Source organism: Staurois parvus, unplaced genomic scaffold, assembly GCF_062004578.1.
Source record: "Staurois parvus isolate SC_StPar_1 unplaced genomic scaffold, SC_StPar_1.0 ptg000059l, whole genome shotgun sequence".
Taxonomy (NCBI): domain Eukaryota; kingdom Metazoa; phylum Chordata; class Amphibia; order Anura; family Ranidae; genus Staurois; species Staurois parvus.
The window spans coordinates 8,867,088-8,891,813 of record NW_028317855.1 but is presented as its reverse complement, the minus strand read 5'-3'; the positions used below and the strand labels follow the sequence as shown (position 1 = coordinate 8,891,813).

General features: G+C 41.4%; 1 protein-coding gene across 2 annotated transcripts in view; it reads left to right on the top strand.

Moving 5' to 3' along the window:
* The window catches only part of PACRG (parkin coregulated), an 816,916-nt gene that overhangs the window by 504,285 nt on the left and 287,905 nt on the right, over positions 1–24,726 (top strand). For both annotated transcript variants that reach the window (XM_089668604.1, XM_089668605.1), the window contains exon 3: positions 5,319–5,490. In XM_089668604.1, the coding sequence (XP_089524730.1) occupies positions 5,319–5,490 (172 nt within the window). The remainder of the gene's footprint in view (positions 1–5,318; positions 5,491–24,726) is intronic.

The following is a 24,726-nucleotide window of genomic DNA, read 5'->3' as shown; positions in this document are numbered from 1 at the left end:
GGGTGGTCATAAATGGTTCACAATTTGTCCAGTCCCTGCTGAACCAGCTGAATTTCGATCCATGTATGGCCAACTTAATTTATTAGGCTAAGTTCACACATATTCATTCTCTGAAATGCAATCTCTGGTGGAACAGAGTGCAGCTAGGCAGTCACTATCAGGCATTCAGGAGGTGATCTTATCACCTCCTGAATGCCTAATTTTGTATCCACAGATGTGGCACAGCTTTACTGACTTGCATGGGCAAGTTTGACAGGTAGTGTTGCCTGTCTACTGTACATGTCACGTTAAGTTTTGCTGCAGCTGTGGCATGTCAACATTCCCCTCTAACTGTATGGTAGGCTTTAACTGGTGGTCAGGGGTTGGTAAAATTGTGGCTCAACCTCTTGTATAAAAGAGACTTTTTACAACTGAAACCAATTTTAGAGGAGCTTTGTGAATGAGTTACTTGACAGTACCAGCAGCTAGAGTGGCCGTGGATAGCTTGTTTTAAAACTCTTCTACTGTGCATCAGGAATATGTAATAATTTTAATGTCCATAGTCTGGGAACAGGTACACTTTAAGATCTATATTAAACATGAAAGTATATTTTCTAATGCAAAAAGCAGATTTATTTCCTACATTTCATGTTTATTTGAATTCAACATTTAAAATGATAAAACAGTTTACACACCAAAAACTGTGATTTAATTTGGAACTCTTGGGCCTGAGCACCATAAGGATGATTTTAATCCTTGCAAAATCCTTACATTTTACCAGCAAACATTCTGAATGCAGCAATTTTTCTCAAATATGTTTCAGAAAAACTGTTTGGCACAGCACAGCACAAATGATCATTTTTTTTCCTTTCAGATCGTTAAACAGATTTTGCAGTCTTTCTCGTAAACTATTAACATATGGCTAATTAAACAAACATTATTCATTATTCCTGTTTGTGATGTCCTACAAATTATATGCTATTGGCAAAAAAATGTACAGGGAACAAAATATCATAGGGAAAAAAGACAAAATAGTGTTTTACAGTCACCACTGTAAGGTAGCTGTATGAAATAATGTTTATGAATGTATTTAGCAAGCATAATTATTGTATAAAACCAGTAAAGTAACAAATAAAGTGTTGCCGAGCAATGCACAGTCATTTGGCATATAGCTTGGCTTCGTGAAGAGCAGATATATTTCAAATGGAATTTTCACTCAGATACTAAAAGCAGCCTTCCCACTTGATAATAAGACACTTTACTAATCATTGTAATTAATTTTCTTGTTCATTTTGGTGGAAAAAAAAACATTAAATGTGTCAGTATCTCTGCACTGTGGAAGCCTGTGAATGTCCAAAACAGATGTGGATTTTCTTAGCTCACTCTCACTGGCTGTATCGTTTTAGGAGCTGTTAATACCCTTGGTAAACAATCAAGTCAAATAAAGACTGACTGATCACAGAATTTATGAAAGTGCTGAATTACCCAGTTCATTACTTGAATGATTTGTGCTCATTTTAGGGCCATGCCAATAGCAATATGCAGCCTGTTCGATTGTAGGTTTGGCGGTAGATGTAAAACTGCCACATGTAACCTAATTCATTCATTTATTGACACATTCTTCTTGAACAAAGCGATTTACAGACTGCTTGCACAGCATGTATAACAATAACAGTATTATATATCACCTGGGCCGGGACAGGGGGGGGGGCAAGAGTGGCAGCTGCCCTGGGTGCAGTGAAGCAAGGGGGCAAAGGTAGGACAAAGCATGTAACAACAGTGGGGGAAAGGGGTGTAATTCCGTACCGTTGCTCTAGGAACTGCGTGACGCTGTACCTCTACTGTATATCAGCCTTTATTTTTCTTGGTTAAAACTTATATTACAGAACCAAGGATCCCATTTGAGATTACATTTTTATTTTTTTATGTAAGGTATGCAAAATTGTTTCCATATGCATAATTTCATCTATTTGAGATAAAATTTGAGGAAAAGAGACTATATTTTTTTTCTAATGAAGGGCTATTGTCCAGTTTGTTGCAAGACTTTCAAAGGACAATTAGACCATAATTCTGATGAAGAAACATTGCACTACATTTAATTTATATAACGTATGATTGTACCTTTTTTTTTTGTACCCTTTATTTAGTATTTTCTGTTGATGTTCATTACTGAAATGTAACACTTATAACTATATTTCATATACATATATAATCTAAGATATATCTATGTGATGTTAACACTACAAAAAAATTACTATATACAGGTGAAACTAAAAAAATTAGAATATCGTGCAAACGTTCATTTATTTCAGTAATGCAACTTAAAAGGTCAAACTAATATATGAGATAGACTCATCACATGCAAAGCAAGATAGTTCAAGATGTGATATGTCATAATTGTGATGATTATGGCTTACAGCTCATGAAAACCCCAAATCCACAATCTCAGAAAATTAGAATATTGTGAAAAGGTGCAATATTCTAGGCTCAGTGTCCCACTTTAATCAGCTAATTAAGCCATAACACCTGCAAAGGGTTCTTGAGCCTTTAAATGATCTCTCAGTCTGGTTCAGTAGGAATCACAATCATGGAAAAGACTGCTGACCTGACAGTTGTGCAGAAAACCATCATTGACACCCTCCATAAGGAGGGAAAGCCTCAAAAGGTAATTGCAAAAGCAGTTGGATGTTCCCAAAGTGCTGTATCAAAGCACATTAATAGAAAGTTATGTGGAAGGGAAAAGTGTGGAAGAAAAAGGTGCACAAGCAGCAAGGATGACCGCAGCCTGGAGAGGATTGTCAGGAAAAGGCCATTCAAAAGTGTTGGGGACTTTCACAAGGAGTGAACTGAGGCTGGAGTCAGTGCATCAAGAACCACCACACACAGACAGATCCTGGACATGGGCTTCAAATGTCATATTCCTCTTGTCAAGCCGCTTCTGAACAACAAACAACGTCAGAAGCGTCTTACCTGGGCTAAAGAAAAAACATACCTGGTCTGTTGCTCAGTGGTCCAAAGTCCTCTTTTCTGATGAGAGCAACTTTTGCACCTCATTTGGAAACCAAGGACCCAGAGTATGGAGGTAGAATGGAGAGGCACACACTGCAAGATGCTTGAAGTCCAGTGTGAAGTTTCCACAGTCTGTGTTGATTTGGGGAGCCATGTCACCTGCTGGTGTTGGTCCACCGTGCTTCATTAAGTCCAGGGTCAACGCAGCCGTCTACCAGGAGATTTTGGAGCACTTCATGCTTCCTTCCGCAGACGAGCTTTATGGGGATGCTGACTTCATTTTCCAGCAGGACTTGGCACCTGCCCACACTGCCAAAAGTACAAAAACCTGGTTCAGTGACCATGGGATTACTGTACTTGATTGGACAGCAAACTCGCCTGACCTGAACCCCATAGAGAATCTGTGGGGCATTGCAAAGAGAAAGATGAGAGACATGAGTCCGAACAATGCAGAAGAGCTAAAGGCCGCTATTGAAGCATCCTGGTCTTCCATAACACCTCAGCAGTGCCACAGACTGATAGCTTCCATGCCACTCCGCATTGAGGCAGTGATTGCTGCAAAAGGGGCCCATACCAAGTACTGAGTACATATGCATGCTTATACTTTTCAGAGGTCCGATATTGTTCTATGTACAATCCTTGTTTTATTGATTGCATGTAATATTCTCATTTTCTGAGATTGTGGATTTGGGGTTTTCATGAGCTGTTAGCCATAATCATCATAATTATGACAAATCACGGCTTGAATTATCTTGATTTGCATGTAATGAGTCTATCTCATATATTAGTTTCACCTTTTAAGTTGCATTACTGAAATAAATGAACTTTTGCACAATATTCAAATTTTTTGAGTTTACTTCTCGGAATGTTATTGGAAATTCTATTTCATTAAAAAAGTTTGTAGTAAAAAAAACTTATATTAAAAATTCCCATTAGTTGTTTTTTAATCCCATCTCTCTTGATTAAATAATCAGTGAGAACTGTTAATTCACACAAAGGTGGTAGTTGTCCATCATATCCACCTTGTTTGTCATTTTCACATTGGTAGGTGCAGAGCAGACACTTCCTTTATTGTGATTGGTAGAGATATATATAAATGTTTTGGTGGTTGTGATTTAAGCTAGGAACACAGTGATCGAAATTCAGCTGGTTCACAAGGACTATCTGAATTTTGTTCTGTGTGTAGCCAGTCGTTATATCGGCTTATGTTGAGTGGACCTGCTGGAAAATCTGCTTCGATTATTGGCTTGCAACCAATAAGCTGTTGCGCTGATCAGTGTATTTATACATCAGGGAGTCCCCATCAGAATGCAATGTCCTTTGGGAGAAGAGGGGGGAGATTGATTCCTGCATCCCTGCATCCACCTTGGTTGTATGGATGCAGTCTGCTGGACCTGGTCCAGAGCATTGCTTTGTGAAATGGGAGCTTGACTGTTTGGTACTGCCATGCTTTTGCAATAGTGAAAGAGCTTTTAATATGGATAACAACCTGTGTTTTGCGTATTAAAAAACTAATTGTTGTTGCAACTGTTCAAGCAGTGTTGTAATTTGTCCAACTATCACTTTCAGTTTTTCTGTAATAAAATTTTAAGGAAAATATAAATAAAGCTTGTGGAATAAAAAAGGAGTTAATGTGCTGAGTAGTATAATTCCACATATCAAACAGTAACCATTATCAAAATATAGTAATTTTTACTATAGTTATCCTTTTAACACATTTTTTACAGTATGTGCTTATAGTATCAATCACACAATGGACATAATAAGAAGTTACCTGGGTTGAAATTGTTGTTTATTTGATAATAGCCCAGTAGTAGTATGCCAATGTGTGTAGTATATCATTTTAATGACTAAATGTGATTTTATGGTTATCAGGAGGATCTGGGTAAATGGAATTTCCATTATCATTTCTTAACAGTGATTTCTTAAAAGGCAGGTCAGGATGTAGCAAAATACATTAATGTATTGAAAATAGCAAGCATTTTAGTAAAAAGTAAAAAAACAAAAATTATAATAATGATCTCTATACATTTGTCTGTTCTTCTGGTTTGAATTCTCAGAAAGATTTAGACAGACTGCCTCAGTAGTTAGACTAGCATCCCAGTGGAGCTAAACCCCTCAGGCAAACTAAAACTCGTATTCAGTCAATTAGAGTAATTTTGAATATCTGTTTCTCACAATGTGTCTTTAATAGTTTATATCTGCAATAATGTTGCAGCTGTAAGTATGGCTGAAGCTATGCCATCTCCTTCATTATACCATTGTTGTTTGCCTTTTGTGCATCTGATAAATGTTTAGTACATAATCGTTTATCCTTTATTTCTATTTAGGTGGAGATTGAAAAATTGGATTATCATCACTACTTGCCTCTCTTCTTTGATGGGCTTTGTGAAATGACACATCCTTATGAATTTTTTGCACGTCAGGGAGTCCATGACATGCTAGAGCACGGAGGACCAAAGATTCTGCCTGTCATTCCTCAGCTCATTATACCCATAAAAAGTAAGTACGTGGGCAAACCAGACTTTGAGTCTTGAGTCATTTTCTAATCCTGTACTGTACCTGTAGTAGCCTACATTATAATTCAAAACCCTCAAACTTTATTTGGCATAGTAATATTTCTATCACTCACATTACCACATCATTACAGTGGATATCTATTCATTCTATAAGGATATTTCCTTTATATTTAGACAAAGCACATTCAGAAAATTAATTCCCTTTTTAAGAAGGTTTAAATATAATGAAATACATGAAGAGAATGAGTAAGATAATATATTTTGTTTTTCTGCAGTTGTAGAACAAAAGTGTTTTCCATTTAATAAATGTTAAGGTAGAAAAGGGCTGGTATCCTGTAGAACAGAAGGGACCAGATATGCAAATCTGCACATACAGTGCATCCAGAAAGTATTCATAGCGCTTAACTTTTGCCACATTTCATTATGTTACAGCCTTATTCCTAAATGGATTAAATTCAATTTTTTTTGTCAACCTTCTACCAACAATACCCTATCATGAGAACGTGAAAGAAGTTTGTTTTGAAATCTTTGCAATTTTTTAAAAAGAAAAAACGGAAAAAACATATGTACATAAGTATTCACAGCCTTTGCCATGGCACTCAAAATTGAGCTCTGGTGCATCCTGTTTCCCCACTGATCATCCTTGAGATGTTTCCACAACGTGATTGGGGTCCACCTGTGGGAAATTCAGTTGACTGGACATGATTAGGAAAAGCATAAACCTGTCTATATAAGGTCCCACAGTTAACAGTGCATGTCAGAGCACAAACCAAGCCACGAAGTCCAAGGAATTGTCTGTAGACCTCCGAGACAGGATTGTATCAGGGCACAGATCTGGGGAAGGGTACATAAAAATCTCTGCAGCACTGAAGGTCCCAAGGAGCGCAGTGGCTTCCATCATCCGTAAATGGAAGAAGTTTGGAACCACTAAGAATCTCCCTAGAATGGGCCGCCAAGCCAAAATGAGCTATTTAGGGAGAAAGGGCGTAGCCAGGGAGGTAACCAAGCACCTGATGGTCACTCTGAAAGAGGTCCAGCATTTCTCTGTGGAGAGAGGAGAACCTTCCAGAAGAACAGTCATCTCTGCAGCACTCCACCAATCAGGCCTGTATGATACAGTGGCCAGACGGAAGCCATTCCTCAGTCAAAAGCAAATGGCAGCCCGCCTGGAGTTTTCCAAAAGGCACCTGAGGGACTCTCAGACCCTGAGAAACCAAACTCTCTGGTCTGATGAAACAAAGATTGAACTCTTTGGACTGAATGTTAAGCATTATGCCTGAAGGGAACCAGGCACCGCTCACCACCTGGCCAATACCATCCCTACAGTGAAGCATGGTGGTGGCAGCATCATGCTGTGGGGATGTTTTCCAGTGCAATGAACTGGGAAACTAGTCCGGATCAAAGGAAAGATGAATGCAGCAATGTACAGAGATATCCTTGATGAAAACCTGTTCCAGGGTGCTTTGGACCTTAGACTTGGACAATGACCCTAAACACACAGCCCACATAACAAAGGAGTGGCTATGGGCCACCTCTGTGAATGTCATGGAGTGGCCCAATCAGAGCCCAGACTTGAACCCAATTGAACATCTTTGGAGAGATCTAAAAATGGCTGTTGACTGACGCTCCCCATCCAACCTGATGGAGCTTGAGAGGTATTGCAAAGAAGAATGGGAGAAATTGCCCAAAAATAGGTGTGCCAAGCTTATAGCATCATACTAAAAACGACTTGAGGCCGTAATTGGTGCTAAAGGTGCTTCAACAAAGTATTGCGCAAAGGCTGTGAATACTGATGTACATGTGTTTTTGTTTTGTTTTGTTTTTTATTTTTAATAAATTGCAAAGCTTTCAAAATGAACTTCTTTTGCGTTGTCATTATGGGGTGTTGTTTGTAGAATGTTAAGGAAAAAATTAATTTAATCCATTTTGGAATAAGGCTGTAACATAACAAAATGTGGAAAAAGTGAAGTACTGTGAATACTTGCTGGATGCACTGTATAACACAAAACTCAAAATTAAATGAAAATAACTGTGATTTATTAGGGACACTGCACAGATGACAAGTAATATAAAACACAGCAAATGATGCAAACAGCAATATACAAAAAAACAATGAACTTCCATAAAAGTGAACCTAACCATTGGAAGTGAAACCAGCTAAAGCACACATGAACATCCTACCTAAACTGCCTAATTAGAGTATGTACAAGCAGTGGGATAAATAGGGCAGAGCAAGATGAGACTGGGGAGCAAGAAATAGTAGGTCAGTAATAGACCAGAATGGGGAGAAGGTACTCAGGAGCAGGGTTATAGGTTTACAGAAACAGAGCACATGGGCACACAAGCAAAACACTGAGACACTGTGAAATGCTAGAGGATGGGCTAAATACCCTTCCAATAGCCAGCATCAGGTGGGGAATAATTGCCGGAATCTGCTACTAATGGGAGACACCCGCTGGTGGACACTAGGACAGCACATTCCAGATTCAGGAACCACTGTGCCACCAGCAGGTGATTCAGTTCTTGACAACCTAGTTCATTTTTGTCTTATTTGATATCTGATTGTACCCTTTTCAAGGTATGTCCTCATTTAGCTTTGAGGAAAGTGGAGAGACGCTGCTGGAACCACGGGTAGACTCCACTAATATTGTTATTTTAAGATATTATGTTGGAGTAAAAGATCTGGTTCCTGGGGCAAGCGGCTTCTACACCCTAAAGGATCTCCACAGTCTCCATGGCTTGTAGTGTATTGTAAGAAAAGTTGAAATTGAAGCTCCACACCACTGTTTGGTCCAGACAAAACTTTATTCCATTAAAGGTCAGGTGTGTAATTTGAGAAGTATCCAATGCGTTTTGTGGGTCCAAGTGCCCCTTTCAACAGGGCCTGACTGGCAATAAAATGAACAGACCAGGAGTGAACTGGTTAAGTAGCAGAGGGGGATGTTAATCAGTTTCAGCTGCTTTGGTGTTAAGGAAATTAACAACAGGTGCACTATATGGGCAACAATGAGACAACCCCACAAAACATGTATTGTATTTAAGTCAGGCGAGTGTGGGGGTCCATTCAATGGTATCAATTCCTTCTTCCTCCAGCAACTGCCTGCATACTTTTGCAACATGAGGCCAGGCATTGTTGGGCACCAGAAAGAACCCAGGACCCACTGATCCAGCGTGGGGTCTGACAATTGGTCTAGGGATTTCATCCCGATTCCTAATGATAGTCAGGGTGCCATTGTCTAGCCTGTAGAGGTCTGTGTGTCTCTCCATGGATATGCCTCCCCAGACCATCACTGACCTACCACCAAAACAGTCATGCTGAACGATGTTACAGGCAGCATAACATTCTCCACGGCTTCTCCATATGGGCAGCCGTATCTTGGTATTCTGTATTTTGTTTCCTTAGGACAGCTCCATTTAGCAAGGTGATAATGCTCCGATTCACACAGCTGGTGTTGTCAAATCGTGGTTTGACAAGCATGCAGACGAAGTCTCGCACCTTCCTTGGGTGCCACAGTCGCCGGACCTCAGTATTATACAGCCACTATGGTCAATTTTGGAGGACAGTGGTATCAGATTGCATTATCCACCATCCAAGAATTATATTTGTCAATTCCCAGGAGAATTCAAGCCGTCTTGAATGCCAAAGATGGCCCAACACCATGTTAGGTAAGTATTTTGTTATTTTACCTTCTGTCTAATTATTAAAGAAAAAGAGAATATACAGTAATACTTTAGGTAGTGTTGAAATACATCAATTACTTTATTAGTTATAGGACAGCATCCTTAAAGCCCAATTCCAAGCACAAATGCAAATGAAATAATTTGCATTATTTATAACACTCCTCAGTCTTAAGAAAGACACTTCCTAGGCAATCCTGCAGTGCAACGGATAAAAGTCACAATTTCCTTCTAGCCAAGCTAATTTTTAACCCTGGGGACCAGGCATTTTTCTGCCATTTGTTCTCCTGCCTCTGGAATCTGAAAGAGGACCTATCCAATGGAGGTGATGGCTGTCTACATCACGTAAGCAGTGGTGTATATACTTGAATAAGGACCCAAGGAAGTACACAGAACAGGGTTATCATATGATCAAGTCTTCAGGTAAGCAAAATGGGTGTTTGGTAGTTAGTTAGAATGGTGTGGGGAAGGGGGTTGGTAAGCGGATTTTGCTAATTTTCCAAGAGTTGAACTTTAAAGTAGTACTAAAGACTTAGTTTTTTTTTTACCTTAATGCATTCACAGCATTAATGCAAAGTCCCCAAGCAAATTTAAACTCCCTCCCACATCCCCAAACAGTTACTTTCTGTGCCTTTTTACTGCTGCTGGATCCTCCATGATCTACACTGACCCCCAACATTCTGGGTAGTATAGGATGCAGTAAGTGTAGGGGAGTGATAGACTCCTGAGGCTCTATGCGAGGAGATAGCAAGGGCATGGTTTGTCAGATGTGTGCTGGAACACAGCTCCAGCTGGGGAGTGTGCATGCATGGCTGTCTCCTCAGCAGCCAGCCAGCGATAGGAGGCAGGAGCAGCAGTTTGAAGATTGGCCAAGAAACAAAGAAAGGTGTATTTTCTAGGAAGTAGACTATACATATTATGTAAAAAAAAAAGTGTCACATTAACCTAGCAGTGACCAGCCAGTGTGTTGTCTATCTGCCTTGCTTAGCAATATATCACTATGTTCCCTTTCCACACTGCGACAACTATGTGAACAGTTTATTTCAGCAGAACTCTGTGTAGTAGTCACCAAGGTTTCTATAAAAACAGCCTTGTCATTTTTAAAAAGAGACTCCCTCTCATAGGCCAAGAAGGCCAAGATGTTATCACATGTAGGCTTAAAAACTTAGATACTTTGCCTAAAAACCTAAGCACCAAGGGGCGGTTATACAATAAAGAAAATGTAGATTGTTTTCTATGGGTTACCCCATTATATACATAATGATTAGCTCTTGTCACTGTTCGAATAAGGCCAACAGTGTATACCCTTTTCAATCCCAATAAATAGATCTACTTTAAGGCATTTGCAGTCTATATGGCTCTTTGGCTTCAGAGACACAGAATGGTGCAGATAATGCCCCAAACATTCAGCCTGAAACTCTGTCTCCATGGACCTATATTTCATGTAGACATTGGCTGTGAAATGATATTGTGTTACGTCTGATGTTTCTGAATGCAGGCATGATTATTAACAACTTTGCAGTTTATTGCAATTGGCAGCCTAATGTATTTCCCTAGGTCTCCATTAAGTCATAAACCTGGGAGTGATATGAACATTTCTAAATTATCAGAAATGGAGTAGAGCTCTTCTTACTAAACGATTTATTAAAAAACATAAAACTTCAATCTAACTGAGGAAGACTAAAATTAGGCTCATATAAAATGATGCTGATCCTACACGAAATGTGCTTGTTATTAGAGGATCTTCATTTAAAGAACTGTTTATGATATGTACATAGAACATATTTGAAAGCAACCTTGACACTGAAAGGCCTTGGAAAGCGCAGTACACCTTGCCTGCTGTGTCAGGACTAAGAAGCAAACTGTTATCAGCACAGAAAAAATCCCTCAGCCGTAAGCTAGCTATCAGTCAACACTAAATCTGACCAATATTGACATATCTTTTAATTCCTACAAAAAAAAAAATCAGAATCTTATAAATAAAAATCTAATAATGTTCCACTAACCTGGCAATAACTGAACCCACTGGAGAATCCTATTAAAGGATTTGCAGACATTAGACCATCAAGATAAGTGATTGTCTACCCATCACTGTTTAAGTCCCTGATGGACAAAGCTTCACCACTAATTACATTAGTTTAATTCCTGGTCTCCAGTGGGGATTCTTTTTCTAAATATCCTCTATTGATGACCTTGTCTTGAACAGAGATAACCAAATCAATCCATTGGATTCTAAAATGATCATGGAGATTTCTGGCCAGCAGTATTGTTGATAATCTCCAATCTACTGCCTGATGTGTTGGACTCAGTTCAGCAAGTTTTTTCTTCTTTAATTTTAAGAAAACAAATATGTGAACTCTTTCATTATTATCTACATAACATTAGTTTCTTGAATGCTCATACCCTTTACATTGATTATACAAGCTTAATCCTCATGCACACTGGACGTTTTTACAGCTGCTGTTTTTGGCTTTTGAGGTTTTTTTCTGTAGCCAGTAAACTCCCCAGCATGTTATCCTATGTGTCTGTGCACACATAGACTGTAATCAGCATTTTTTTGGCAGGGCCGTTTTTTGTCTGGAAAAAAACCCCAGAACTAGTGGGTTTCTAGAGGAGTTTTTAGCTGTAAAAACCCAGCAAAACAAAGTAAATCACCGCAAACCGGCATTTTGGATATTTTTGTAGCAAAAAAAAGCTAAAAAAATAAAATGCAAAAAAGTGGCTAAACGCTAATGCAAAACCGCTAAAAAATGCTGAAAAACTCATGTTTTTAAGGTGACTTTACACAGCTAACGTTACCAGCGTTATTAAAACACCTAGTGTGCATGGAGTCTAGCTTGAAGTAATTAAAACTGGCAGCATTTTGAACTAGGCTAAATTTCATAATGATGATTATCAGGAAGCATACGAGAGATGTTTCCGAAAACAAGGACTATATGGATTTTCATGTGAATGTATTTCTTGGACAATGTGACAAAGGCAGGCCTTCTAATTCTAAGGTAGGCCATATATTATGCAATCTTCCTTCCTTCCACCATGGGTGCAAGGAAAGAAAATTGCTAGATTCTCAGGAACACTGTCAGTCCCTCCCACAGCACTACTGTGTTCTGCCAGTGGGGTCCCTTCCCTTCCAGCAGAACACAATGAATAGTGTTCCCAGCTATAGCTCAACAGGCTGGTTGTCGATAGATCGACTTGTGTACAACCAGGGTGTCCATACATGTATTGATTCCTGCTGAACTGGCTGAATTTCAAACCATGTATGGCCAACTTTAGACTGTTCTATACAGCTGTACTATAGGCTTGCATGGAGCCTCATTGGTAGGAAGCAAGACAGCAAGTCTTAGGAAGAATAGCAAATTAGGCACAAGTATTTTTGTCATGAATCAAGTCACTATACTGTTAAAAATAGAGGTGGGGGCAGGTTTTCCATCTTGAGTAGGAGAGAGGATTTCTTTTATCTTTACATTAATAAACCATATTTTATACAGTTTTAGTTTTAATAGTATGTATTCCATTATTATGAATTATATTTTTCCCCTCTCCCGCTCTACTCATTTTGGTGTAATGCTGCTTTCACCTTGAATGTATATTTGTGGACATGTATTGATTTAATAAGGTATGAATATATAAAGGTTGTTGTTTTTATAGGGAGGTTTTGACATATTAATGCTATTTTCCATTTTTTTGACATTTTATTTTTATTATGTCATTTACCGTATTTTTCGCTCCATAAGACCCACCTGACCATAAGACGCACCTCGATTTTAGAGGAGGAAAACAGGAAAAAAAAAAATTCTGAATCAATGGACTGCAGACATAGTACAGGAGATGACCAGAGACTGCAGACATAGTACAGGAGATGACCAGAGACAGTGGAAATAGTACAGGAGATGACCAGAGATTGCAGACATAGTACAGGAGAGGACCAGAGACTGCGGATATAGTACAGGAGATAACCAGAGACTGCGGACATAGTACAGGAGATGACCAGAGACTGCGGACACAGTACAGGAGATGACCAGAGACTGCGGACAGTACAGGGATGACCAGAGACTGCGGACACAGTACAGGGGATGACCAGAGACTGCGGACACAGTACAGGAGATGACCAGAGACTGCGGACACAGTACAGGGGATGACTAGAGACTGCGGACACAGTACAGGGGATGACCAGAGACTGCGGATACAGTACAGGAGATGACCAGAGACTGCGGACACAGTACAGGAGATGACCAGAGTCTGCGGACATAGTACAGGAGATGACCAGAGACTGCGGACAATGTACAGGAGATGACCAGAGACTGCGGACAGTACAGGGGATGACCAGAGACTGCAGACACAGTACAGGGGATGACCAGAGACTGCAGACACAGTACAGGGGATGACCAGAGACTGCGGACACAGTACAGGGGATGACCAGAGACTGCGGACACAGTACACGAGATGACCAGAGACTGCAGACATAGTACAGGAGATGACCAGAGACTGCGGACCTAGTACAGGAGATGACCAGAGACTTCAGACAAAGTACAAGAGATGACCAGAGACTGCGTACATAGTACAGGAGATGACCAGAGACTGCAGACACAGTACAGGAGATGACCAAGATGACCAGAGACTGCGGACACAGTACAGGAGATGACCAGAGACTGAATACACAGTACAGGAGATGAACAGAGACTGCGGACATAGTACAGAAGACCAGAGACTGCAGACATAGTACAGAAGACCAGAGACTGTGGATTAGTATAGATGACCAGAGATTGCGGACCTTTGGGGAGCGGGGGGGGGGAGTTGTCCGCAGAGTTGTCCTTCCTCCTCCCTCCCCATAATCTTCTGGAACATGTGACAGGTCCCAGAAGATCATAGGGTCATTCACAAAGCGCAGCGTTTTTCGTGCATGCGCAGTGGGCACTCGCCTGTGAAGCCACAAGCTGCAACAGCTGGGTGCCCATGCTTACGCCGAGGAGCGAAGACTGAGGACACCGCTGGACCGAGGAACAGGTAAGACTGCTGGAGGTCTGCAGAGAAGAGCCGAACGGCTGGACCGGTATTCTAACCCGGGGGAATACCGGGGTGGCCACTCCATATTCGCGCCATACAACGCACAGACATTTTCCCCCATTTTTTGCATCTTTTGCATCTTATGGTGCGAAAAATAAGGTGTATATATAGATGTTGTAACTCTAAGACCATTGCATTATGGGCACCTAAAGAGTGTATGACTCCACCCTTTCTGATTCACTTGTCCCTATGATAAAGCCCTGGGCAAAATTAATTAGCTGAGACACAGCACAGCGATTACTGGGCTCTAGGAGCTGCGCACAAGCATTGGCATGCTTACAGCCCAGATGTTTATGTACATGGGCTAGACGGAAAGTGGTTAAGAAAGAAATGCAGTGGTGTGTGACCTGGACTTTTGTTTGTTTGAGGTCACAGGGTAGTTGCCTTGTGTGCTACAATTTGAAAAAGTTAGGATTTCCTTTCACTTCTTGTTATGACAGCTCTAAAACTTTGGTGTATTCTCACTTTTTGTCTCATGACAATGGTTAGCAGGATAAAAAGGGTCAATTGCCCCACTGGGCTCACAGACACTAGTAAAAATTTACTGAAAGTTTAACCCTTACACATTCAATTAAAAACTAGGAACACTTTTTCCCATTACATACATTTTGTAAGGAAATTAATAACATAGTTAATATGAGGTGCAAATCTTTGCCAGAATACTAGCAGAAACAGTCCAAGCCACAGCAGCAGGATCCCTTAGGAAACAAACTACTTCATGTATCCATCTTCCTAATTCTGTTCTGGAACATCCGTCTTTGATTAGAGAACTGTATTGCAAAGTGAGCTGTAAGCCCACAACGTAATGTTTACACCCACTGACATGTTTAATTTGTTACACAAATAAATTGTTACTCTCTTGGGTGCATAAACACTGTTTCATTGCTTTTTGCCTTGTTTTTTTACCTGTATTTTCAGTCTCCTTGACCCTAGCATCTTCTGTGTTTAAAAAATCTAACTTGCAAAGAAAAAAAAGGATGTTTATAAATGCATATAAAAAATGTGTCTATAGACAGATCTACGTACAATTACCAGCATCCAGGGGAAAAACACATATACAAAACATCTGTATCCTTGAGCCCTTTCTGTTCTTGGCTGAAGCCTGAATGGCTCTTTGTAAGTGCAATAAAATAAGGGTGATTCACTTATCTACTCATCTACATCAGCAGACCAGTATCATAGAGTTGATTTACTAAAACTGGAGAGTGCGGGCGCATGTGCAGCGGTCCAAGATGGCGGCCACCTAATACCGTAGCTCCAGTGATCCTCGGACTTACCGGCCCTTCCGATCTGCTTCTGCCACATCTAGAGCTCCGGGAGCACCTTTTCCCAGGTCACCATACACCTCTGCATCCCCATGGGAACAGTCGGGCATTGGGAGCCACCCACACCGCCTCCTCCAGGCCCTCGGGCCTCGGTGCTGGACTGCTTCTTCACTAGGCCCACATCCCTGTCCTCGAGTAGCGGTGGCAGCCCCGGCGAGCCCTTCAGGAGACCTGCTGAGATGGATAGGATGGACACCAACCCCCCCCTGCAGCTTCAGAATCCGCGCCAATGACCCCAGCTCTGATGATGGACACCTTAGAAGACAAACTGCAAGTATTTCTGCGTAATATTCCTGCCACTATCTCTGCTGCAGTTGGGAAATTGGCCCAGGAGCTTAGGGGGGAGATCACTCAGATAGGAGACCACACAGACCACCTTGAGATCAAATTTGATGAACTGGTACAATATGTCCATGTTCTGGAGGAGGATAACCCAACCTGTGTCCCAATTACAGCTTCAACAGGAGGACCTAGAATTCGTATTCGCAGCATAGCTGAATCTGATTCTCAACTCCAACACTATCTGTTGTCCCTATTCACCACTCTAGCTCCTAGGGTCCCAGAGGGTGATTGGCAGTTAGATTGGGCTCATAGGTCATTAGGTCTGAAACCCTCTGAGGGCACCAGGCCCATGGACGTTATTGTACGTTTTCACTACTTTGATTGTAAAGAAGCCCTGCTCTACTCTTCTCGTAACAAGCGCTCTATGAAATTCAAGAGAGAGAGACTCCAAATCTTCAGCGACTTATCTCCTATCACCCTGGCGAAACGTCGGGTCCTGAAGTCAGTCACTTTTCATCTCCAACAGCATTATGTTCCCTACCAGTGGGGGTTCCTCTTTAAGCTTGTGGTCTCCAGGGATGACACCCAAGTCACTCTCTGTGACTTGTATGAAGCAGACTCTTTTTTCAGACAGCTGGGGCTCCCTCCCCTGCTGGACGAGACACCTCCGCTACCTCCAGCCCCATCCGGATCCTCCACCACCCCACGTGAGATCTGGACACCAGCTAAACCTGGAAGGAAACATTTCCCTCGCACTCCTCAGCATCCAAGACTTCCTGGTTTGATGAACTCTGCCACCTCATGGTCTTATTTAGAGGGTTTCCTTTTTTGTTATTTAGGCTCCTTTTTTCTCGTGTGCATTTTCAATTTTTGTGTTGGTATGTCTTGACTATAACCATTTTGCATTTTACTGAGGTAGGCATCTGTCACGATGGGCCAGTTGCCATGTCACCTCCTTGAATGTCAGGCCTTAGGCCTTGACGTCCCGGGATACTTCCCCTTCCCCGGATGTATATACTTGTTGATATCTTTGTTTCTAGCCCTGATTCTTTGGGATTGCTGGTCCATTGCACCCTTTTGGAGAGAGGTCCTTACCCTATTGCATTTACTTTTGTGGGCTCCTGTTCCTTTTGAGCCCATTTACTTTTTGCTGGGTCTACCGTTTTTGGGCCTCTCTAAATATGCACGGAAACTTTCCACCCACATTTTGGGTGGGGAGAATTCAACAGGGTCGTTGAACAGAAATCATTAGATTGACTTCTGTACAATCACAATGCCCATACATGAATAAAAATTCAGCTAGTCCCTGCTGAACCAGTCAAATTTTGATTCATGTATGGCCAGTTTAAGACAGATAGAAAAAAAAACCAAAAACTTGACAGAGGTCCCAACCCTTCCCTGCTTCATTTAGAATTAAAGAAAAATGTGCTGGCTGGAGTTAGTCTTTAAATAAAATAAAACTCCAATATATTTTGAGATATAGATAGAGTAGTAAATGGGTGGAAGTATTTACGTATTTTCTGCTGTTTTACCAGAACAGAAAGTAGATAGAATGTCCCCAGCTGGGACACAGAAAATAATTTAGACACTCAATCCACATACATTTGTTGCATTTTGCATTGTGTTGCATTTTGTGTTTTTGCACTTGCATTTCTTATGCGAGCTGATGCGTTTTGCATTTTTTTTTCTTTCTTTTTTTCATTTTTCTTGTTGCTAGGCAGATTTAAAATGCAAAACGCAACAACACATCAAAAACATGGCAAAAACACATAAAACGCAGCAAAAAATGCAAAACATGCTTTTCTGCAGTGTTTCCATTGAAGTCTTTAGAAGCAAAAACACTACTTTTTGATTTAAAAAAAAGTCCCTGACCCTTTCCAAAAAATGCACCAGGTGAAACCGTACAGGTGTGAACATGTCCCATAGGAAAACATGTTTAATGGAATGCGAAACGCTGCAGAAACGCTTATGGTAAAGGTCTATTATCACTCAGCACTGAAAATTTGCCATTTCTACAGCACTACTACACTCTTTTATGTCCTACTGCATTCATCTTTATACTTTATGCCCCACTGATATTTATTTATTATTTTAACATTTTACATTAATTTAAATATCCAGCTATTACCTTATAAAAGTAGCAGTGACATCACTGCACTGTATATAGCCTGCGCAGAGTGCAGAGCTGTGGGAGGGACCCAGAAAGCCCACCCACTACAGGCTGCCTGTAGAAAACTACAGGAGGGGGTGGAGACAAGACGAGTCAATGCAGAAGGAGAGAGATCTGCAGTGACCAGTCTTTATTATAGGAAGCTCCTGCACAGAGGAAATGTTTCTCGCTCTAGTACTGCATAGATCTGGAAGAAATACACAAAGCACACCAAGATTCAATGAAGAATGCATATGACTCTTGTATTTACACACTAATGGTCTATTCTGGAGTTCAGCTTTAAGCTGTCATTATGCTCAAACTAGTGCTGAATGATATTTTATTTTGTATCCTATCTGTTCAACATTTTAAAATACCTGCTTAAGTGACTGTATTCGTTTTGCATATTTTTACAGAATTAAAACTTGAACCTGAGACCTTTTCTAAACATCCACTTTTCATTTTATTTTGAAAAGTCTTTTGCATCGCTTCAGTGCAAATGCTTTTGAGAAGAACTGTAAAGTTTGCAAAATGTAGTCATTAGAGAAAAGAGATTCTGAATTTGTTCCTTCACAGGTTGACTTCCTGTTGTCATAGTGTCCAAAAAAAGTAACTGTGATGTCTTTCTACTTATTGAATAGACTAATAACAGAGCCAATGTGAAGGAAGAATAGCCTTCTTGGGGTCTGCTTGAGGTGTCAGCAGAAACTGTGGGAACAAATAACAGTCACACAAGGCAGCGTTTTATAACATCAGGGCTGCAATCCATCTTTTAGTTTCGTTCAAGGCTTTGACTAATAAAGGCCTTTTTACAATTCCCAGCAGAGTCCAGCTTAATTCCCTACAGTGCCTCAGGGGCCTGAAATACATTGCTTTGTAGCAATAAGCGAGGAAAAAAAATGAGAGCGTGAAAAGGATAATCAGTGTTTTTCTAACTGGCCACATAGGTAAGGGTTAAGGGCTCTGTATGAACATATGACATTTTAACCCTGGCTTGAATTCATTACATTTCCTAAAGGCTATGTATGGTATTGAAGAAAAAAAAAAGCAATATTGAACTGGACTTGCTTGGGATTCTAAAGCAAAACAAAAATGTCCCAGGGATTGTTGCAAATACAGTTATTGGGTAGAAAAATTATATTTGCTTCTCACTTGTGCAGCTGTATATACTGTCCAGCTTTTGAAAACACAATGCCCTTTTGAATAAATATAAACTAGTAAAGACCAGTAATTATGATGGAGGTACACTTACTTACGTATGACCATTGGGTCAACTATGGCCGGCTCCAAGAATTTATCTGGCCCCATGATATAATAAAGGACCCTGATGGGGACCCTGGTGTAAGAGGGACTTTGATGGGGATTTAGATGCCAGACTAGGTTCACACTTATGCGGATTACAGTGTGTTTTCCAGTTTACGTACAGAAATGCACTATAATCCATTTTGCCTAGGTTCACACTTCTGTAGTGTGGTACATCACATGTGATTAGCACAGGAACTGCACCGCATTCCTGTGAAAATCACATGCAAATTCTGTGCAGTGCGATTTGAGCCATACATTTTGCAGGACCTTTTTTTTTGGTCAGCATTAGAATCAGATCACATGGGTATTCACACTCATGCGATCCGATTCTGCACATTGCACCGTGTTTTGGGAACTGATTTGGGGGTGTTGTTAACTTAACATACACACCCGCAGTGGTTTGCATGAACGGGGTGCGATTGTAATGCGGTGCGGAAATCGCACAGAAACGCATCAGTGTGAATCCAGGCTTAAAGTGGTTGTAAAGGCTCAAGGTTTTTTACCTTTATGCATTCTATGTGCAGCATCCCCTCCAGCCCCCCAATACTCACCTAAGCCCCCTCTTGATCCAGTGATGTGCACTGTTGTCTCTGCTATCCCCTGACTACATCTCTGCATTGGCTGAGACAGCAATGGGAGCCATTAGCCAGCACAGCTGTCAGTCACAGCAAGTGAGCCAATGAGAAGAGGGAGAGGGTGGGGTCAAGCCACGGCTCTGCGTGTGAATGGACACACAGAATAAGGGCTGGGGAGTGTTGATGCTCGAGTGCCCCCATAGCAAACTGCTTGCTGTGGGGGTACCTGACAGGAGGGAAGGGCCAGGGGCACCATCAGGAGACCCAAGAAGAGGAGGATCTGTGCAAAACCACTGCACACAGCAGGTAAGTCTTGACATTTTTGTTATTTTAAAAAAAATGTAAGCCTTTAGAATCACTTTAACATGATTTCCTTTGGATCTAGCTCACATCTGTGCATTTTGAGCTGGTGAAGATTTTTGAAAGGGTCAAGGGTTACAGCAGACTGCATTTTTCATGTAGTATACTTCGATAGAACTGCACCAAAAATGTTGCATTTTAGATGCATTTTTTAAGCATTTTGCATTCTGTGCTTTGTGTGACTTTAAGCTGATTGTTAATGAGCGTGTGGCCACCGGTGTCCTTAACAGCCAGTAAGCAACATGGTCATTAAGGAGTGGGGGGCCACCTCATCCTTGACAACCGATGAGTCATCAGCTGTCAGCGGGGTTCCCAACTGACAGCTGAATGTAAACAAAACAATTGCAAGTTAAAAAATCAGTAAAAAAACAGTGTGGGGTCCCCCCGAATCCATACCATGGCCTTTGGGTCTGGTATGGATTTTAAGAGGCACCCCATGCCAAAATGTAAAAAAAAAAGGTGTGGTGTCCCCCCAAAATCCATACCAGACCCTTATCCAAGCATGAAGCTCGGCAGACCAGGAAAGAGGGGGACGACCAAGCGCTCCTCCCTCCTGAACCATACCAAGCCGCATGCACTCAATATGGGGGTGCTTTGGGGCAGGGGCTCCTTCCCCAATGCACCTTGTCCCAGTGTTGATGAGGACAAGGGCCTCTTCCCCACAACCGTCGACTGTGGTTGTGGGGGTCTGCAGGGGTGACTTATCAGAATTTGGAAGCCCCCTTTAACAAAGGGGCATCCAGATTCCAGCTCCCCCATGTGAATGAGTAGGAGTACATAGTATTTGGTAACAGATTTGGTAAGTCCTTTATTAAACAACTAGAAAAATTTTTTTTCCCCTGAAATAGATCCAACGACAATCATCATGAACGCTGGAAACCGACCTAAAAAAAACAAACAAACAAAAAACCAAGAGCTCCACACCCGATGTTGGCTCCCACCGTCTGACAGTTCTTAGTACTAGCTGGTGCTCCCCCTTCCCTGGCCTGCTGGGCTGCATGCTTGAATAAGGGTCTGGTATGGATTGTGGGGGGGACTCCACGCTGTTTTTTTATGATTTTTTAATTGCCCTCAATTATTTTGTTTACATGACTCATTGGTTGTTAAGGACGCGGCAGCCACCCCCTTTTTTAATGACTATGTTGTTCACTGGTCATTAAGGATGCCGGCTGCTACCCGCTCCTTAACAGCCATGTTGTTTACTGGTTGTTAAGGATGACGACGGCCGCCCGCTCCTTAATGACCAGCTAAGGTAACACAAAGTCATAAAAAGCAATAAAACGCAAAATACTCCCAGAAAATACCTCAGTTGCAATCTGCACAGATGTGAACCTGGCCTCAGGGGACTCTGATGTAAGGGCCAACTCTAAACAGCTCAAGTTTATTTGGAATTTCTTCACTTTATTACTCATTTATATTTGACTTGTGCATTCAAAAAGTATATTTTTTGCAGCCCATGAATATTTGTAAAATATACGATGTGGCGCTTATAACAAAAAGTTTGGATACCCCTTGTATTAGACCAATATTTATGCAGAAACATGTCTCATAAAGGGCAAAACTACAGCTACAGAAGCCCATACAACTTCTATGGGCCCCAGGGTAAGGAGTCCAAGTTCATACCTTAAAGAGGATTTAAAAAATGTCTCTAGCTATATTTATCTGTCTCCCGCTAGCAGTTAAAAATGTCCTATCATTTTTGGAACATTAATGCACCTGCCCTGAAAAAGCTTAGTCCCAGGTGACTGGAAAGGAGAATCTCTTGTCATTTAGTACACAGCACAGCACTTGTTTTCAAGAAAGACGCAGACTTGCCTGCACCTAATTAAGCCTAATGTCTGGCTACAATGTGAAAGTATTCAGTTGAAGTTGCCACCAGTGTAAAGAAGTATAAAAAGGACTGCTATAGGGTCGCCTTTAAGCTGTCAATCTCTATCAGTGCCAAGAGGTTATCAGTACTGGTTACAAATAGAGATATATAATATGCCACCAATCTTTGACCACACAGTGAGTTTAAAATAAGGCTGCACCCACCTGCCACTGATGGAGCCCCATTAAAATTTTACTGTGAGCCCCAGTGAAAACTAGTTATCCCCCTGTTAGTCAGTGCATATTGCACACTGGAAGAAAACCTCTAACTTACTATGATGTAATCGTGGGATTTTGGGGGAAAAATAAGAGTTAGACCTGAAAATTCCCACATAACAACTACAGGTGAAACTCAAAAAATTTGAATATTGTGCAAAAGTTCATTTATTTCAGTAATGCAACTTAAAAGGTGAAACTAATATATGAGATAGACTCATTACATGCAAGGCAAGATAGTTCAAGCTGTGATTTGTCATAATTGTGATGATTATGGCTTACAGCTCATGAAAACCCCAAATCCACAATCTCAGAAAATTAGACTATTGTGAAAAGGTGCAATATTCTAGGCTAAAAGTGTCCCACTCTAATCCACTAATTAAGCCATAACACCTGCAAAGGGTTCCTGAGCCTTTAAATGGTCTCTCAGTCTGGTTCAGTAGGAATCACAATCATGGAAAAGACTGCTGACCTGACAGTTGTGCAGAAAACCATCATTGACACCCTCCATAAGGAGGGAAAGCCTCAAAAGGTAATTGCAAAAGAAGTTGGATGTTCCCAAAGTGCTGTATCAAAGCACATTAATAGAAAGTTATGTGGAAGGGAAAAGTGTGGAAGAAAAAGGTGCACAAGCAGCAAGGATGACCGCAGCCTGGAGAGGATTGTCAGGAAAAGGCCATTCAAAAGTGTTGGGGACTTTCACAAGGAGTGGACTGAGGCTGGAGTCAGTGCATCAAGAGCCACCACACACAGATGGATCCTGGACATGGGCTTCAAATGTTGTATTCCTCTTGTCAAGCCGCTCCTGAACAACAAACCTGGGCTAAAGAAAAACAGACCTGGTCTGTTGCTCAGTGGTTCAAAGTCCTCTTTTCTGATGAGAGCACCTTTTGCATCTCATTTGAAAACCAAGGACCCAGAGTATGGAGGAAGAATGGAGAGGCACACACTGCAAGATGCTTGAAGTCCAATGTGAAGTTTCCACAGTCTGTGTTGATTTGGGGAGCCATGTCATTTGCTGATGTTGGTCCACTGTGCTTCAATAAATCTAGGGTCAACGCAGCCGTCTACCAGGAGATTTTGGAGCACTTCATGCTTCCTTCCGCAGCTTTATGGGGATGCGGACTTCATTTTCCAGCAGGACTTGGCACCTACCCACACTGCCAAAAGCACCTAAACCTGGTTTAAAGACCGTGGGATTACTGTGCTTGATTGGCCAGCAAACTCGCCTGACCTGAACCCCATAGAGAATCCATGGGGCATTGCCAAGAGAAAGATGAGAGACATGAGACCGAACAATACAGAAGAGCTGAAGGCCGCTATTGAAGCATCCTGGTCTTCCATAACACCTCAGCAGTGCCACAGGCTGATGGCGTCCATGCCACACCGCATTGAGGCAGTAATTGCTGCAAAAGGGGCCCAAACCAAGTACTGAGTACATATGCATGCTTATACTTTTCAGAGGTCCGATATTGTTCTATGTACAATCCTTGTTTTATTGATTGCATGTAATATTCTAATTTTCTGAGATTGTGGATTTGGGGTTTTCATGAGCTGTAAGCCATAATCATCACAATTATGACAAATCATGGCTTGAACTATCTTGCTTTGCATGTAATGAGTCTATCTCATATATTAGTTTCACCTTTTAAGTTGCATTACTGAAATAAATGAACTTTTGCACAATATTCTAATTTTTCGAGTTTCACCTGTATGATTGTGACTCTTCCCTTTCTTCAGGTACTCCTGACGGTATTTTTGATAACTCTCAATTATTACTAATGGCTAGAGATGAGCGAATCGAACATGGCGAAGTGGAATTCGTTTCGAAGATTAGGAAAATTAGATTCGCGCCGAATCCGAAAATTAGCAAACTTCGGATGCACGAATCGAATTTTCCCAAAAATGGCGGCGACATGTGTGGCGACGGAGCAAGGATCTCTGGGAAGGCGCGCAGACAAGGCGCGCTGACCCATAATGCATTCATTCATGACATGTGATCGCATTAGCCAATCAGTAGCCAGCCAGCCAGCACTGTGTAATGGTGGAGCTATAAATCGCGGCCATCTTAGAATTCTCCATTAGCCTCCGGTCATTCAAGAGAGACAGACCTGTCTGTATTAGGGACAGAGTTAGGGCCACAGAGACTTTAGGGCCACAGAATCGTTACTCAGGGACACAGAATCGTTACTCAGGGACACAGAATTGTTACTCAGGGACACAGAATTGTTACTCAGGGACACAGAATCGTTACTCAGGGACAGACACAGAATTGTTACTCAGGGACACAGAATTGTTACTCAGGGACACAGAATCGTTACTCAGGGACACATAATTGTTACTCAGGGACACAGATTCGTTACTCAGGGACACAGAATTGTTACTCAGGGACA